Consider the following 19,237-nt stretch of genomic DNA (forward strand, 5'->3'; position numbering starts at 1 on the left):
TTGTTCATTGAAGCTATAGTGGAGTATTGTGAGAGATCGAAAAAGCGAGTTTAAAGTTACCTGCATTCACAGTAGACATTGCATTTTCCTTCAGGTCAGTCCTATATTCATAATAAAATAATCCGTTTGAATGTCCGCTGCGATATCTTGTCCTTTTAACAGTTAACCGTTAAGGGGTTTTCCCGTGCCTATAACGTTAGTCATCGGTCAGTTGCGTCTTCCTTCTCCGTGAAAACAAGTTTGAGTCTTTTCAATATAATAGTCTTCTCTACTGACTGACTCATTCATAAGACAGTCTTTGCTGCCATCTATTGGCAAAATAATGTATGTAACTTCTGTTGCTGTTTACGGTCAGGGACTATTTTTTCCAGCGGAAGGAATGCTTTTAGTGATTTTACTTATGAAAGTTGCATAGATAAATATTTTTCGGCTTTAATATTTGTATTGTGTGTCAACCGTTTTATTAAAGCAATAAGGTACTCGAGGCAAGTGCTGTATGGTGAATAAGTAACGGCTGAAGTGGTTGCAGGCACTCCGCTTCCGTTACTTATTCACGAGCACAGCCTCTCGTACCTTATTGCTTACTTAAATTAGGGCTCTTACTATCACGATAACAGATTTGACAAATAATTAATCTGCTATTGGTGTACCCTAAACATTTTGTACAAATGAATGAGAAAAGAATAATGACATACCTCACTGCCTTCTAGAGTTTCCTGCCAGAGGAAGTGACATCACTTGGTACAGTTCACATGCTTTTTCTATGAATACTTTGGAGATTTTTATGTTGTTTTATAGACACAAAATCTTTTTTTTTTTTTATTAATTAAATTATATAAAATACAAAAATATGAATATTCTATGCAATTGTTTGACTTATTACATGATAGTTCAAGTTGAATACATGAATCAGGAGGCAATGGCAGACAATAATAGGTGGATTGGGAGTCATATTAGAATATTTCAATAAAGAATATTTTCAAAAAAAATGTCCCTAAATATACATAAAGCATTATTTTAAATGATAGTGTAATATATGTAAGGGATAATGTAGAGCGAGGCGGTTGTTATAGCGAATACAACCCCCGACAGGCTGATCGGGACCCCGACGCGGTTCTGTCCGTCTCTACGGTTAGAATCCTGCATCCATAGCAATGCTCTGTTTTTCATGGCAACGGTGTGTTATACTTCGCAGCGTCTGTTATCAAGAAATAACACACCGCATTCTACATTAGAATTCAACCAAGCCATGTAATGAAGTATATTATTATTCAAAATTAATTAAAGGGTTTTTTTTGTTTTGTTTTTATTTTTCTAAAAAAAAATCTAAAATTTTCTCAGTAATTTTAGATTTTAGTTTAGAGACGTAAAATGTACCAATAATTCTAGAATGACTCACACATGACTGAAATCAAAGCTTCATGAAGTCAGAACAATTACTATGAACTTTAAACAACACACAGTTTCTACTAAATAAACTGAAATGATCTACATCTCAACACAGCTTTACACAACCAGCAGAAAGAGAGCAGTTGGAATAAAGTGTGCAGTTTTTGTGTGTGTTATTGTTGATGTATATAGATGTTTTGTCGTTATGAATAGTATTTTGGCGCGTCTTCGATCCTCTACAGTTGGCGGCCGATGACGTCACCGCTCGTTCGCGCCTCTTCAGTCATTGAGTTTCAGTGAGTCAGAGCGGAGTCGAGTCTTCTGAGGTGAGGAGAAGTTCACGGTATTTATCATATTTAATAACCATCAAACACACTTTATACAGTTTGATTAAGTGACAGGCTCAATTCTGTATTGTTTTCATCGATCACAGCGATACTTGTGCGTCTTTCTGGCGTCTTCCACTCTTCCTACTGAAACATTTACGTGCAGGGGTGGGGGGGGGGGGGGCTTTGGGTGCCCCTTCACTTTAATAAAACAAAATGCATTTGATTATAATTAACATGACAATGTGTACAAAATTAAAGTTGCCTAAATTTACGTTTATTTCTACGTTTCTGTCAGTCTGAGGTGTCGTTGCCATAATACGTTGCTATGGGTTAGCCTACGTCACTTGCGTGTGACTGTCTTGACTGAAGAGTCACTCCGGAGTCCGGATTAGTGTGTGTGTGTCAGTGTGTGTGTGTGTTATGCGTGCAGGTTATGCGTTTTAAAATGAAAATGCACTGGTGTAAACGTATAGGTATTCCACAGTCTGCTCGGAACCGATGCTCGAGCCAGATATGGTTCTCTCAGTGCTTAGGCCTAAATGGCTCGACGGCAATTTTTTACCTTTTTTTTTTTCAATAATAAAATGTAGAATAAAAGGCACATATTTTAAAATATTACATAATTCATTGAAGCCTGTTTGTTATGTATAATACACCGACCAATCAAGTAGTATTTCAAGTCACTTATTGTCACAAGTCTTTACTGCAAGCGGCAACCTCCCCGTCTCTCTCTTGAAACCAACACGGAAGTGAGTTAAACTGCAATTCGTTGACTGGCCGCTTGAGGCTGTTGTCAGAAGTGAGTCAAATCTGTATCTCCCCCATGTTAAAATGCCAAATTTTACAGCAGAAAAAAACGTGTTTAAAGCCTGGTGTCTATATGTGGATTTGGTCTATACAGCTAATTTTGCCCTTCATAACAACTGTGAGGGGGGTGAATTATTTTATAACTCGTCCGTTTAGTTGATTAATATTTAAATTTAAGGGTGTGGCCAAGCCACTTGAGTGACAGATGGATTGCCGCTGTCAGTGCTAGCCGTTTGTCTGCTGTTACTAGCCGTCACTTCACCTCAGCAATGTTAGCTGCTGAACTTGCCATCTCTGCAGTGTTTGTGCTTTTTTTCGGGATTATTATTTCATACTTGGGTAACGTTACAAAGCCCACGTCTTTGGATTCCGTCGTTATCGTTCGAGAGAACAACCAGCGCTGTATTTCAGTTGTTTTCCTCTGTGAACATGATGCACTAATGGATGTCTGACAATTGGGGTTTTCAAATTTAAAACGTCAATAAATGCTCGTTCGTTCTGCTCCCATGGAACAGATGGATTATAATATGCTAATATGTAAGTTACCGTCAGATGAAATCATGCGGGCGTCGGCGCTTTCTCCGTCCGTGAATGAGCGCAGATTTTCTAGCGCATTTAACTTGTTACTTGCACTTCAAAGGCAATATCTATGGTTTAACGGTTAAACCATAACCCATTTGAGAGACGGCCAACATCAGAATTTAAAATGGACTGAATAAGCTTTCTACGAACTTGAGCGATGCCGCGCTGACGGACCATGAAAGAGTGACGGACATGTATGCACATAAAGCACTGTCACACACAAACACTCTCGAAGTAATACACAGTCTCACTTGTAGCCATGTCTTTTAACTATTATAATATTTCGAAGGGCAAAAATAGGAACGTTTAATTGGCTTTACATCATCAGCTAACTCGATCACGTCGAGCTAGGTGATTTCAGATAGCCAGGCTCCTCAGCTCCACTCACGCCCCGCCTGTTTGTCTATTTTCTGTATTCCGGGAGTGACGCCAGGCCAAGATGGCGACGGCCGGCTCCGCCCACTTTAGGCTTCAAAAATGCTCTTCAGAAACCTACGGGTGACGTCACGGACACTACGTCCATATTTTTTTACAGTCTATGCTTTACTGTCACTTTTCTTTTAATCAATTTGGCACATCCTTGCTGAATATAATTATGAATTTCTTTAAAAAAAGAAAGAAAGAAAATTACTGACCCCAAACTTTTGAACGATATATATTGGTACAAAATATTTCTGTTTTAAGATGCTGTTCTTTAACTAAGAATCCTGAAAAAAGTAGGCTATTAAATGTTATGAGTATATTATAATAATTTGAATAATAATCAAACATAATTATTTTTGGAAGAATTATTTATATTATCTTGTATTTTAATGAAGAAGCAGAATAATTTTAGGATTAGCAATACAAATAATTAATGAATTGGCATCAGTTACTGTACGATGAATAGATAGACAGACATAAATGCTTAGAAGTGTCATTTTTTATAAAAACAAACTCAGTAATTGAAATATTTGATTTTGGCAGATCAGCTCCTCCCACATTGGAATACATCATCAGTGAAGCTCCTCCCACTGCAAGAACAAAGAGAACAAAGAAAGGTTGGTGTTTATTCTTCATTCATTCATGAAGCTGAAGAACATTCTTGTTAGAAACATTCAAGCACTTTATCAGATTTAGATAAACAGTTAAACAATGAAATGCAGGGCTCGGCAGGAAAAATAGAAATGCGACTATTTTTCCTGCCGGTGCGACCAAATATTTGAAGAAATCCATTGAATTCGCCCCAGAATTGATAACATCATCTCTGCGAGATCCAGTGAGAAACATTCTGATTCGGCGCAGAGTTCTCTGTTATAAACCATAGATATCAGATCAAACAGCGCTGACGTGGAAACCAGGAGAGACACTTATAAGGCTTTCAGCCCACAAATCAGCAACATTCACCATGGATTTAATGCAGTAACTCTAACCATATGGAGGGATTATTGGGTCAGATTTAAAACTAAAAGTCTAAAACTAAAAGTCTTAAACGAAAACTAAAAGTCTAAATTTGAAACTAAAAGTCGAAAATTAATTTGGTATTTAGGATTGGGCATTTGGTATTTAGGATAGGGCGTTTTGTATTTAGGATTGGGCATTTGGTCATTTAGCCATTTAGGATTGGGCATTTAGGGATTTAGGATTGGGAATTTGGTATTTAGGATTGGGCATTTAATCATTTAGCCATTTAGGATTTAGGATTGGGAATTTGGGGATTTAGGATTGGGCATTTGAGGATTGAGGATTGAGGAGTGTATGCAAATAAGGAGGCGGGGCCCAAATACTGGAGGCTGGGTTTGAAATGGCTGGTGCGCAGAGGCACCTTATGGACAGCAGAGGGAGCTCCCAGTGCTAAGGAGCACTGTAATGAAACCAAACAGAGCGAGCGAGCGAGCAGGGCTGGAGGGAATGCCCAATCCTAAATACAAAATGCCCTATCCTAAATACCAAATGCCCAATCCTAAATACCAAATAAATTTTCGACTTAGACTTTTAGTTTCAAATTTAGACTTTTAGTTTTCATTTAAGACTTTTAGTTTTAGACTTTTAGTTTTAAATCTGACCCAATAATCCCTCCATACCTTAAGCTTAGTGCTTTATTGTCAGCCCCAGTCCTACCAGATATGTTTTGTTTGTTTCTGCAGAACTCAGTGTCTGCGGTGCCGCTGCACTCAGATGTTAGTCTGGAGCCTGTGAATTTAAAAAAAAAACTGCACATTGTAATATCTGTACGTTAAGTCTATTTATTATTAAATAATTTGTCAGTATACAGTTATTTGGGGGAAATTTGAAATAATTGCATTGCAAGCTGATTTAAGGTGTGCCCCTAAATTTTCTGCTTGCGCTCCTAAAATGTTCAGTCAGGGGCTCCAGCGCTCCTAGTGAAAAAAGTTAAGGCCATTGCACACTGAGTCCGAAATTTTCGTATGCGTTTTTTCGTGTTCGTCAGCAGTAAAATTCGTCACGCACAGAAACTTTGCACACTGAGTCCGATGCGTATTTATTAAACCTCTGCGGAAAAAAACGCAAAAAATACTAAATGGATTCGTCAAGCAGTGAGGATGAATTTGTTGCCCTCTTTCTTCTTAAAAAGAAAGAGGAAATATTGGGTCCATCCAATCCTGAGATTGCGCCGAGAGGAAGGAGAGTTTCACCTCCTTATCAAGGAGTTGCGAAATTATCCCAAACGATTCAAAATTTACCTCAGAATGTCAGTGGAACAGTTTGATGCTTTGCTAGCGATACTGGAGTCACATATTAAAAAGAAGACCACCAATTTCCGTGAACCAATCGATCCTGAACAGAAACTGGCAGTATGTCTATGGACGGACACACACACACACGCGCGGCCGGCAGAAGCGCTGGGCAGACAGAACAGCTGTATACAGGTTATATTTTATTCAGTGTCTTTGTAATCCGCATTTTGTTTTTCATACAGTACTTGTGCTGCGAGACGAAGTGTATCAACTTGTCAGACGTCATTCTGGATTTTGTCGTTCGCTTGTACGGTGGCTCTGAATTTTCAAAAAACCTCACAAAACACTGGCTGTGGATGTGAGAAACGCAGAAAATCGAACCCAATCCGAATTTTTTTTTTACGGACGAAAGTTTCGTAGACAGTGTGCAAGCATGATTGACATAACGTGAGGTCGATTTTTTTTTTTTACGTGCGAAAATTTCGGATGCAAATTTCGGACTCAGTGTGCAATGGCCTTTAGTCTGGAGGCCTGAAATGGTACAGAATGTTCTGGGTTTTATTTTCAAAAAATGGTCAGTAAAGGGAGGTTTGAGACATTTTTATATTGATTGTCAACATCAGATCAAGCTAAATACTTTTTTATTTTACATTTATTTTATGTCTGGTTCCCAATTTGCAACAGTGTTACCAGAATTTTAGTCATTTTCAACCTAGTGTACTTTTTTTTTTTTAACACCGTGTCCTAACTACACGCTACGCGATGCTGCGACACGCGATAAAAGGTATCTTTTCCATGTTAATCAGGGGCGACGGCAACACGCGACGATTCTATTTTAGAAACGGTTTCTATTTTTTTTTCTGCAACGTCGCGCTGGAACAACAAACACAAAGTGTGGCAATGATAATCTCAGGTACTGTTTATGTGCTTTATTTAATGTTAAAAGCGTGTAATGTGACGTTGAATGTTATTTAGTGCTCCAGCTTTGAAGCTGTAAAAGCAATAATGGATAATTCACCTCAGATCTTGAAATTAAACAAATGGGAACAAGAACGTTCAAACTGTGAACAAACAAGTGTATTCTTTGACAAAGATTGTTTTAGTAACTCAGCCTATGTATTTTTAATAATGTTTAAATGGTGTAATATTTGTGAATTTGATTATGTAGCTACTTATCCACTTTCTTTCGAGTGCCGTGAAGAGATTACTATATGGTGCCGTGCACTCGCCACGAGACTCCGCCCACACACTGTTCTGATTGGCTCTGGTTTTGATTGATTTTGACGCATTTCGCAGTCGCGTCGCGTCTAGTGTGGACAGACACATTATTTGTCGCTGGAATCTTATTGCGTCGCGTCTGGTTAGGACACGGTGTAAGAATAAACAGTAAACACCAAGTTACTGATAAAGTTGTATTTGTCAAATTTCATACAAGTTATTCATAGTTATAGAGATTCTTCTTACAGTAACTTTGGTAACAGGGTTGATGAATGCAGTCAATGCTCCAGTTTGTGTAAAAACTGAGTCTATGGATTGAGATTTATTTTCTTGTCCTCCCATCATGCTGTTGAAAAAGCCCAGATGATGTCACAATTTTAATGTTGCGTTCACACCGAACGGGAATTGAGTGTCAAATTTGCTTCTATCGCGTCTAGTTGGACGCTTGAACATTTTGAATCCACTCACGCGTCCAAAGCGAATTGGACGAGCGTTTGAAGTGAATAGACGCGTGTTCGAGGCGAAATCCGCTTCTTGTGGGAGGGGCAAGTGCTAGGCTGTTTGCAAGATGGCTGATGTTGATTGAGTATTCATCGAGAGAGTCACCGCTCGTATTTGCTCTGGAGAGCAGAAGAGCGGCATAGGGGTAATCGTCGCCGTACTTGGGTCCACCAGACCCTCCGGAGGCGAACCCAGTTCCCTTTCGAGGGAACTCGAACTGCGTCGAATGACACTTTGGGGGAACGCCCCTCAGCATAGCGCCTCTGAAGTATGAATGAAACTAAACCAATCCTGATTGGTGTTGCGTCATGACGTAATGTGTGACGGCATATGCGGAAGCTACAAAAGGACGCCGGCACACAACAGAGATAGCTTTCTGTTCTTCAGCAAAGCGCTTGATGCTTGAGCTGTCTGCTTCTGAGGAAGTAGACGTGCTCAGCATCGAAGGCAGGGATTTTGGGGATGACTCGCCACCCCATGTCCCCGCATATGAGGAGCTGGTGGAGGTTGTCTCTCGTGCAGTGGCCCGTCTTAATATCAGTTGGCCACATGAGAGGCAGGAAACGCTTAATAAAAGCAAGTTGGACAAGCGTTTCCTGCAGCACAGAGAGCAACCTCGCCATCGGGGTTTGCCGTTCTTTCCCGATTTACACAACGAGTTGTGTAAATCGTGGAAAAATCCACACTCATCTCGCGTGTCCAACCCCCCTGTTTTAAATTATAGTAATATTTTGGGGGGGCGAGAGAACGGTTATGGGATGATGCCTCGGGTGGAACAGCCGCTTGCCACCTATTTAGCCCCCGAGTCTGCATCATCCCTAAAAACCCCGGTGCTGCCCACTAAACCATGCCGCGAAACATCATCGTTAGTGGGCAGGGCTTATATGGCTGCGGGTCGGGCTGGTGCTAGTCTGCACACTATGGCTGTACTGCAGGCGTACCAGGCCGACCTTCTTAAGGATATTGATGAGGGCGAGGGTCCAACTCCAGAAGATATTGCGGAGTTGAGGAAGGCTGCAGATCTGTCTCTCCGAGTCACCAAGGAGACGGCCCGTGCTATCGGACGTTCCATGGCGGCAATGGTGGTCTCGGAGAGGCACCTATGGTTAAATCTGTCGGGCATCAAGGAGAAGGACAGGGCTTTCCTCCTTGATGCCCCGATTTCGCCTTCTGGCCTGTTCGGCGACTCAGTTAACATCGTCGTCGACAGGTTTCAGGAGGCGAAGAAACAATCTGCAGCCTTCAGGCAATATCTCCCTCGCCGCTCCAAGCCTAAGAAGCCTGCCCCCAGTGGGCAGCCGCAGCCATCCACCAGCTCCTCCGCCTACAGACAGGCGCAAAAAGAGAGCGTCGCTTCTAGAGCCCCCCCTCAAACAGCATGGGGGCATAGACGACGCTCTCAGCCGAAGCCTCAGCCTAAGCAGGGCGACCTGAGGGCCGTCCTGCAGGCGAAAAAGGCTTCAACAAAGAGGTCCTAGCCAGCCTAGGTCCTCTGCGGGCGGCCCCACCCGTGGGGGAGCGATCGAGGTCGCCTCCTCCGCGGAGCCCGCAGGAAATCGATGTCGACTTCCCGCCGTCAAGTGCGCTTCGGGACGCATCGGTTTCCAGCGAACGCGCCCTGCACTGTCCGCCCCACAGGCTTGCGGCCAGGCAGCATTCGCGTCCGCACATCGAGAATCGTTTTCGGTCGAACCCTGCCGGAGATCCGCTTCAGGGGGCCAAGAACGAATCCCGATTAATACCCGAAGCCAGCCTCGAGAATATTTCTCCTTGGGCTCTGCGCACCATGCAAAAGGGGTACAGACTACAGTTTGGTTCCCGCCCACCCAAGTTCAACGGGGTGGTCTGGACTGTAGTCGACCCAGAGCAGAGTCGGGTATTGGAACAAGAAGTAAACTCTCTGCTGGTAAAAGAGGCTATAGAACGTATTCCTCCTCCAGACAGGGAGTCCGGGTTTTACAGCCGCTACTTCATAGTTCCCAAGAAGGATGGGGGGTTGCGTCCAATAATAGATCTCAGGCACTTGAATCGGTCTCTGAGGAGATTCAGGTTCAAGATGCTCACTATTCCCATCATCGTGAACCAAATTCAATCCGAGGATTGGTTTGTCACGATAGATCTGAAGGACGCATACTTCCACATTTCCATCCTTCAATCTCACAGGAAGTTCCTGAGGTTCGCTTTCGGGGGCGAAGCGTACCAATATCGGGTTCTTCCGTTCGGCCTAGCTCTCTCCCCTCGCACATTTACAAAATGTATGGATGCAGCTCTAGCACCGCTGAGGCTTCAGGGTATCAGGCTCCTCAATTATATCGACGACTGGCTGATTCTGGCCCAGTCACAAGAGCTGGCAGTTCGGCATCGAGATGTCGTCCTTGCCCACATCCAGAGCCTGGGGTTGAGACTCAACACGAAAAAGAGCGTGTTGGCACCAGCCCAGAGAACCACGTTCCTGGGAGTGGTGTGGGATTCGGTCACGATGCGGGCACGATTGTCTCCTGCACGGATCGAATCCATCCTGGCCACGGTGACCAGAATAAAGCTAGGCCAGGCCATCACTGTAAAACATTTTCAGAGAGTGTTAGAGCTCATGGCAGCAGCATCCAACATCATTCCATTCGGTCTCCTGCACATGAGGCCCTTGCAGTGGTGGTTGAAAACCAAGGGGTTCTCCCCAAGGGGAAACCCATTCGCATGATCAGGGTTACGCGCAGATGCCTTCCCTATCTATGTGGAAGAAAGCTTGGTTTCTGTCCCAAGGTCCCGTGCTGGGAGCGTCATGTCGCCGGAAAGCCGTTTCGACAGACGCCTCCCTCACGGGCTGGGGCGCGGTCATGGACGGCCGCTTTATGAGAGGTCTATGGCAGGACCATCATTCATCCTGGCATATAAACTGCCTGGAAATGTTGGCAGTGTTCCGAGCTCTGAGGAGCTTCCTGCCGGACCTCAAGGGTCATCACGTCCTTGTGAGGACGGACAATATGTCGGTGGTGGCCTATATAAACCATCAAGGGGGACTGAGGTCTCGCCCTCTATGCAGACTGGCGCATCAGATCCTCCTGTGGTCCCAGGGGAAATTGTTGTCTCTCAGAGCAACATACATCCCAGGGAATCAGAATCAGGGAGCAGACATCCTGTCGAGGCAGGGGCTGAGGCCCGGGGAATGGAGACTCCATCCCGAGGTGGTGGAGCTAATATGTCAGAGGTTCGGCCCAGTGGAGGTGGATCTATTCGCGTCTCGAGAGACGACTCACTGTCCACTGTGGTTCTCCCTCACACATCCAGCCCCGCTGGGGTTGGATGCCATGGTACAGACGTGGCCGAGGCTGCGTCTGTATGCATTTCCCCCGATCGCTCTGCTCCCGGGAGTTCTAGAGAGGGTTCGTCGCGACGGGATCAGTCTATTATTGGTAGCCCCGTTGTGGCCGGCCCGAGTATGGTTCTCAGACATTATATTACTCCTGGACGGCCCTCTATGGGAGCTTCCCATCAGGAGGGACCTGCTGACACAGGCAGAGGGCTCAATATTTCACCCTCGGCCCGAACTATGGAAACTGTGGGTCTGGCCCCTGAGGGGGCACAGTACCGAGAGGCCGGCCTGTCAGCAGGAGTAGTGGAGACCATACTCAGCTGTAGAGCTCCCTCCACGAGGAAATTGTACGGCCTAAAATGGAATGTTTTCACCGTATGGTGCAGAGAGCGTGAGGTGGACCCAGGTAACTGCCCAGTGGCTTCAGTGCTGGAGTTCCTCCAAGATCGCTTCTCGGCTGGTCTTACCCCGTCCACTCTCAAGGTGTACGTGGCTGCCATTTCGGCTTTCCACGCTCCTCTGAGTGATGGGCCTCTGGGGAGACAGCAGTTGGTCGTACGTTTCCCCGTGGGGCTTGGAGGATGAGACCTGCGGCTCGTACCAGGGTTCCCACTTGGGACCTGGCGGTGGTTCTCGAAGGGATGGTTGAGGCCCCCTTCGAACCGCTGGAGTCGGCTGAGGCCAAGAACCTTTCCCTAAAGGTGGCTTTCTTGTTGGCCATTACTTCCCTGAGGAGGGTAGGAGATCTCCAGGCGCTCTCTATATCTAACGGGTGCCTGGAGTTTGCTCCAGGCAACATCAAAGCCATCCTACATCCTAGGCCGGGCTATTTGCCCAAGGTGCCATCTAATGTGGCACGGCCTACGGTTCTGCAGGCTTTTCATCCTCCACCTCACGTGACGGCGGATGAGGAGAGACTTCACCTGCTCTGCCCTGTCAGAGCTCTCAAAATATATATCCAGAGGTCCTCCTCATGGCGGAAGTCAGACCAGTTGTTAGTGTGTTTCGGGTCGCCCAAAAAGGGGCTTCCCGCTTCCAAACAGACCATTAGCAACTGGATTGTCCAAGCTATATCTATGGCCTACCAGGTGCGCAATTTGCCTTCACCTCTGGCCGTGAGGGCTCACTCTACCAGAGGCATGGCGTCCTCTAGAGCCCTCCTATCAGGGGCCCCGATCCAGGAAGTCTGCGATGCAGCAGGATGGGCCACCCCTCACACTTTTATTAGATTTTACAGCCTGGACATTCCATCGACACCTGGCACCCTTGTGCTCTCGTCCTAAGTGTGCCTGTGCGCAGCTTCACACTAGGACAGGCAGGGCTCGTTGTGGCATAGTGGGTACTCGTTCCCCCAAAGTGTCATTCGACGCAGTTCGAGTTCCCTCGAAAGGGAACGTCTCGGGTTGCGACTGTAACCCTTGTTCCCTGAGAAAGGGAACGAGAACTGCGTCCCTTCGCCACACCTCCCCCTGCCTGGGAGCGCTTGCTTCATCACAGAATGCTATCTCTGTTGTGTGCCGGCGTCCTTTTGTAGCTTCCGCATATGCCGTCACACATTACGTCATGACGCAACACCAATCAGGATTGGTTTAGTTTCATTCATACTTCAGAGGCGCTACGCTGAGGGGCGTTCCCCCAAAGTGTCATTCGACGCAGTTCTCGTTCCCTTTCTCATGGAACAAGGGTTACAGTCGTAATCCGAGACGTTTGGCGAGTTTCACCACTTGAGGAGCTGCGCCTGGATGACGGCCCCTTTCAGCGGTACTTCCACCTGTCCCGTGATCAGTTTGATGACCTGTTGTCCCGCATCGGAACGAGGATCACCCTCCAGGACACTGGTCACTTCACCACGTGACAGCAGCAAGCAGGCTCCTGATTGGTTAACGCGGCTTGAATAGACACCAAAGTTTAGACGCGAATTCTCTCAAATAAATGTGTGAAAGAAAATCACTTGCGCCAGACGCTCAAAATCGCGCTGCACTAAATGCGTCTATCGCACCGCAGGACCTCCAGATGTGTATTTACATTGACTTAACATGGAAGTCACTCACTCCAGACGCTCAATTCGCATTCGGTGTGAACGCAGCATAAGAAATGCTCTGTTTTTGAAAGGAGGAAAATCATGTTAGAAGTAACAGGGTTGAGTAAAACATGTAGGACACAGTTAAAGCTAATAAAATGTGTTAATTTAAAACTAGTTAAAGCCACGGCCACTCTACACTTTGAGCATGTGAAGTTTCTACAGACACTGCAATGGTCGTGATATGACGTCACACTCTGCGCAGAGCTGGGAAGAGTATCCAAAAACTGTACTCAAGTAAAAGTACAAGAAATTTTTACTCTTAATAGTTAGTTGAGTAAGAGTAAAAAGTATACTATGAAAAAACTACTCAAGTAGCTAGTTACTAGTTACTTCGGATCATATGTACCCTTATGAAAAAGAAGTATGCTTAAAGTTAATTTTATGAAGTATACTTAAATAATGTTCAAGTATATTTTTAAGTATACATTATCTAGTAAGTATACTAATGTCAATATGTACTAGTTAGGGGTGGCACGGTTCACAAAACCCACGGTTCGGTTCATATCACGGTTTTAGGGTCACGGTTTTCGGTTCTGTACGGTTCTTGTTGTTATTTTTTCTTTTAATCTTTAACACTCCAAAAATTTACTTCAGCATATGATATATAGCTTAATTATCTATTTATTTATTTATTTATTTCATAAATGGGGCGTGTTTGCAAAACGCAGCTTCTCATTTCCCATTTCGAAGTAATATAGTGAGTGAGCGGTCACCGTGAGGAAACTTTCAGTGGCCCTGGAGGTCCATCCATCTGTAGTGAGAGCTACGTGGGCTGTGTCGGACAGTTCTTTGTCAATTTCTCCTCGTGTCTCGTCATCATAGGCGTAATTTGCAGGTGGGACATGTACCTACCACTTTTTGCCAGGGTCGATATCTCGCGGCACGGATGTACCAATACAAATAAATAAAACATCTCCAGTTAACTAGCAACTTATTCGTTTCGTTCGTTTGTTAAATAAGAAGCAATCAGTGGCGCTGATACAGTGTTCTCTTGTGGCTCGCGCACACGCTGCACAGTCTTCACTCGGACGCGCACTTCAATCCGTTGAGGAGACTCTCTATTCGTTACGGTGAAATCACAAACAAAATTCACACAAATCTGTCCCTGCTTGATATGATATACAACCACTGATAAACATAATCGGTTTTGATGAAAAAGAAAAAGAAAATATACGAGTGCGGATTAGAACTCAGAACCTCTGACACGCTTGGCAAAAGTTCTGCCACTGGACAATTAAAGTACATACGTGAAACAGTCGATCTATGTATTTATTCACGTGAAAAAACGACATAGTGGAGTAGATCTCATTAAATGTCTAAGTAAACCCAGTGTACTATTTCAATCGATTGCTGGACATCATAATGTTATTCTACATGCATCTGATTTATGATTTAGCATTGTATTAGCACGGGCACGAGGCTACATTGTGCATGCGTCGAACCGTGCGACGCACACACACACCGAACCGAGACAAGTGAACCGAACGGTTCGGATGTTTTTTCATGTACCGTGCCACCCCTAGTACTAGTAGTAAACTTGTAAGTGTATTATTTTAATACCGCTTGGGACTAAATTGGCCCACTTTTAGTATATAAAAGTATATGTTTAAGTGTACTATAAGTGTAACAGTAGTAAACTTTAAGTGCACAACTAGTTCATAATTACGTTTCTCATTTGTACTGCAAGTGAACTTATGAGTATACTAGTAGTTTACCATTTTAATACTTGTAGCAACTTTGAAGTATACTCTCAGTAAACTACTAGTTTAGTAGTTTTATACTACAAGTTTTCTTTAAGTGAACTTAACATTATACTTAGTTTACTATTTATATATAATTTTTGCACTTGCAGTAGGCCTATACTACTATGTTCAAATGTTATTTTTTATACTTGAAAAATAACTTTAAAGGAGCATTTCACCCATGGGAACATTGATCTTTATTGAAAGTGGGTCATATATGTAGTCGAAATGTAAAATTAATTTTGAATTTGGTGCCTTCTTGGCCGAGGAAAGAAAGAAAGTAACTTCAGGACGCATTTGTATGAAAGACACCAACTCCCACAATGCACCACATTGCACAGCTGCGCAAGCCACTCCCACTAATCCAGAAAGCGCATATCTGCCTAAGAGAAATAACTCTTCCGTCTACAAGGCTAGCTACCACCAGAGCTTGAAATTAATTTCACACAAAATGTCTAGTTAGTTGGCTAACTCATTAGTGAATTACTCTTCATTTGTATTTCTTTCGAAGTGGTGAATTATTGCATTGTAACGTTACCTGGATGTTCAGTCAGATGCGGTGCGAAACTAGGATAGTTCACAACACAAACGTCCGTGTCCTCGTCTGATTCACAACACAAACGTCCGTGTCCTCGTCTGATTCAGAGATTTCATCCAGGAGAAGTTGTCATTGTTGAAATTCTTTGCCACAGTCGGACTCTATCTCTGTGTTCGTAGCGGTTCGTAGTTGCATAGTGAGATCACCGGCGCCACCAGTCCGCCCTAACTCGAGCCAGTCCGGGCTCCTCGTCCGCGGCACGCAGGTCTTCTGCCTCGGCTGCTCTTCGCTATAATGCGGCTTGTAAAGGTAGCCACAAACACCTGATTCAAGCATCAGACTTCCGAAATCCTCTTCCTCTATATCATATTGAGTACTCTCCTCCGCTATTGTCATAACTTTACATCTGTCTCCACAGTGCCTGTTAGCTTAGCTTCCAAACAAGATGGAGGATATTGCTTTTAGTTTCAGAAAGTCAAGTCCCACCCACTGATCTGTAATAGGCCTGTAGCGTGAGCGGTTCCCGCCCCCTGGGAAAGATGAGGAACGAGTGTCTGTAGTCTCTACACTTTTCAATGAAATGTGACTTCCTGCTTATTATGACGCAAAATGATGATTTTTACGTCATAATAAGCAGGAAGTAAAACACTTAAATCCTTATTTCTCCCATCTCAGGGAAAAATGGATGAAAAATCCACATTCATTATAATATATGACTGGGTTTCTAACAATACAAAGCTTAATGCAAATGGATGAAGTGTCCCTTTAACTGTACTTTAATTTTAAAAACATTTTATTAGCTTCATGCATTCTTTTTTATCAACACTTGAATGTTGGCAAGTTTCATAAATAAAGGCAACATTTTAAACAAAAAAGAGGAGAAAATCTCATTTTTGTCAAAGACTACGCCTTGATCAGATAGTAAAATAAATATAAATCTCAAAGTTGGTATCAAAATATGGCAGTATTGTATATTTTAATGTTAATATCATGTTAGATAATTGTGTCATTGATCAAATATATTTAATAGGTCTTGCTAAAGAAACATGGGATTCGTGCCTATAATGTTTTAAAAATAATAATTGGAAGATAAATTTACCTCGTTCATGGAAAGTTTCAAGAATATATAATCAATTTATAAAAAGGCATCAAATTATCATAACATTTTATAACAGTTGTCTATTTTCTACTGTTATATCAGGGCTCACTTTCATGTCCTTTCACTTTATATTTCTCTCTTTTAATTATTTTGATGTACTTAAATTTTAATTTCATCATTTTTTTCTTTCATGTCAGACCAGATGGAAGAGAGCGAGGAGAGAGAAGAACTGAGTGAAGTGGAGGAGGAACATCATGTCAAACGCTCAAAGACTAAAAATATATTTTTAAAGAAAAGAGCCAAGAAATCTTTCACCTGCACTCAGTGTGGAAACAGTTTCACAACCAAACAAAGTCTTGAGCGTCACATGAGGATCCACACCGGAGAGAAGCCGTTCACATGTGATCAGTGTGGAAACAGTTTCACATGCAAACAAAGTCTTGAATATCACATGAGGATCCACACCGGAGAGAAGCCGTTCACATGTGATCAATGCAGCAAAACATTTCTTCGTGCATCAGACCTGAAGAACCACCTGAGAGTTCACACGAAGGAGAAGCCATATTCATGTTCTGTGTGTGGAAAGAGTTTTTCACGACAGCCATATTTACATGAACATGAGAAAATTCACACTGGTGTAAGAGAGTACATGTGCTTTGAGTGTGAGAAGATTTTTATTTCAGCCAACTGTTTAAAACGGCATCAGAGAATTCACACTGGAGTAAAACCTTACAAGTGTCCACACTGTGACCAGAGATTCAGTCGATCAGAACATCTGAAAAGACATGAGAGGATCCACACTGGAGAAAAACCTTACAAGTGTCCACACTGTGACCAGAGATTCAGTCAGTCATCATCTCTGAAAACACATGAGAGGATCCACACTGGAGAAAAACCTTACAAGTGTCCACACTGTGACCAGAGATTCAGTCGATCATCATCTCTGAAATCACATGAGAGGATCCACACTGGAGAAAAACCTTACAAGTGTCCACACTGTGACCAGAGATTCAGTCGATCATCATCTCTGAAATCACATGAGAGGATCCACACTGGAGGAAAACCTTACAAGTGTCCACACTGTGACCAGAGATTCAGTCAGTCATCACATCTGAAATCACATGAGAGGATCCACACTGGAGAAAAACCTTACAAGTGTCCACACTGTGACCAGAGATTCAGTCACTCATCATCTCTGAAAACACATGAGAGGATCCACACTGGAGAAAAACCTTACAAGTGTCCACACTGTGACCAGAGATTCAGTCAGTCATCATCTCTGAAAACACATGAGAGGATCCACACTGGAGAAAAACCTTACAAGTGTCCACACTGTGACCAGAGATTCAGTCGATCATCATCTCTGAAATCACATGAGAGGATCCACAGCAATTCCCGGTTTGTTAATAACAGTCTCTACTTTATTTAACTTTAATAATACACCGCACATAAATTTCTAAATCAGCCATTGCAATAATCAAATGTGGACAATGAAAGATTTATGCAAATATTCAATTTCAAGCTACCCTAAAAAATTTGTTTTAAGGTAAGAGATTTGTGACAAGTGCTGAATAGACATTCAATAGGCCTAATATTCAATATTCAGTAAAATACTACACTTGCAGTGCATACAGAATACAATATTCACCTTATCAGTTGCAATTACTAGGCTTTTTATGTAATTGCAAAAATAGTTTACTGCATACAATATTATTATTTTCTGTAATGTTCTAGAGGCTGTTTTCTCCATTTTTTGATGTAGTGTCTAATGGATGATCAATAGTGCTTATTTTATTGACTCGTGTGTGTATGATCTGAAAGCACTGTTTGATTTTGAGAAGAGTCAATGGTTTTGTGAGTTTAGTTGAAAATTTTGATTTGTGTTTACAGTTTTTCTGAATTGCTAAAACACTAACTCCCATTCTCTGAACCAGGAATCTGTTTCCACAATCTCTGATCAGTTTCTTCAGTTCTGCACAGTTACTTTCACTGACATATTTTTCTATTGACTTATTTTTCAGGCTATCTCCTCCAGTGAACAGAACGATGCTGAACTGAACTGCAGCTCTTGGACTGAAGATGCTAGGCTGTTCTGTGTCTTGTCTGTTGTCGCTATAGGTTGTTCTGTTTTCTTGTCTAGAGTGTTTTGTTTCATGTTCTTTGTTAATAAAGTTGTTAAGTTCCCTGCTTCAACCTGCTTTGTGACACATGTTTTTGGTCATCACATTAAAAATAACAATAATATTTAGAGATGTGAAGAGCTGGAAAAAGTGTGACTGGCTTGAAAGTCCGTGAACGTAGGCTCACTATTGGCCGGCGCTGGTCATGTGTGTGATGTGTGTGATGCTGGCCAATAGTGGGCCTACATTCTGACGTACAACCCAGACGCGCTGCGCTGTTACACTACGTGAACTCAGAGGCCCACACAGAAGAACATGAAGAGTTGAATAAAGTCGTTATTTTTGTGCACAAAAAGTATTCTCGTCACTTGATAAACTTAAAGGGACACTTCACCCATTTGCATTAAGCTTTGTATCTTTAGAAACCCAGTCATATTTTTGAATGGTCATGCATTATTCCCTCATTTTCCCCTGAGACGGGAGAAATACAGATTTCAGTGTTGCAGTTCCTGCTTATAATGATGTAAAAATCCCATTTCTGTGTAGAGGGGTTGAGACTACAAACACTCAGTCCTCATTTTTCCAGGGGTTGGGACCCACTCACGCTACAGACCTATTACAGATCAGTGGGTGGGACTTCACTTAGAGAAACTAAAAGCAATATCTGTCATCTTGTTTGGAAGCTAAGCTAACAGGCGCTGTGGAGCCAGATGTGAAGTTACTCAATATGATATGGAAGAAGAGGATTTTGAAAGTCGAATGCTCTTCTGTCGAATGCGATTCTGATGCTCGACTCAGATGTTCGTGGTTACCATTAAGAGCGCAATATAGCGAAGAGCAG

At 43.0% G+C, this 19,237-nt stretch overlaps 1 protein-coding gene across 3 annotated transcripts; it reads left to right on the forward strand.

Moving 5' to 3' along the window:
- The first annotated feature begins 1,593 nt into the window (after positions 1-1,593).
- Positions 1,594-18,467, forward strand: LOC311283261 (uncharacterized protein). Of its 3 annotated transcripts, none has more exons than XM_084397607.1 (4): positions 1,594-1,715; positions 4,074-4,147; positions 16,474-17,674; positions 18,298-18,467. In XM_084397607.1, exons 3-4 carry the CDS (start codon positions 16,479-16,481, stop codon positions 18,332-18,334), a joined length of 1,233 nt encoding a protein of 410 aa, XP_084253733.1. In that variant the 5' UTR covers positions 1,594-1,715; positions 4,074-4,147; positions 16,474-16,478; the 3' UTR covers positions 18,335-18,467. The 3 variants fall into 3 exon arrangements, with proteins under 3 accessions (XP_084253733.1, XP_084253735.1, XP_084253734.1); XM_084397609.1 differs by having other exon boundaries at positions 16,479-17,674; XM_084397608.1 differs by having other exon boundaries at positions 1,629-1,732.
- Positions 18,468-19,237: the final 770 nt, after the last annotated feature.

This window comes from Rutilus rutilus (assembly GCF_951802725.1).
Source record: "Rutilus rutilus genome assembly, chromosome: 23".
NCBI classification, from domain to species: Eukaryota; Metazoa; Chordata; class Actinopteri; order Cypriniformes; family Leuciscidae; genus Rutilus; species Rutilus rutilus.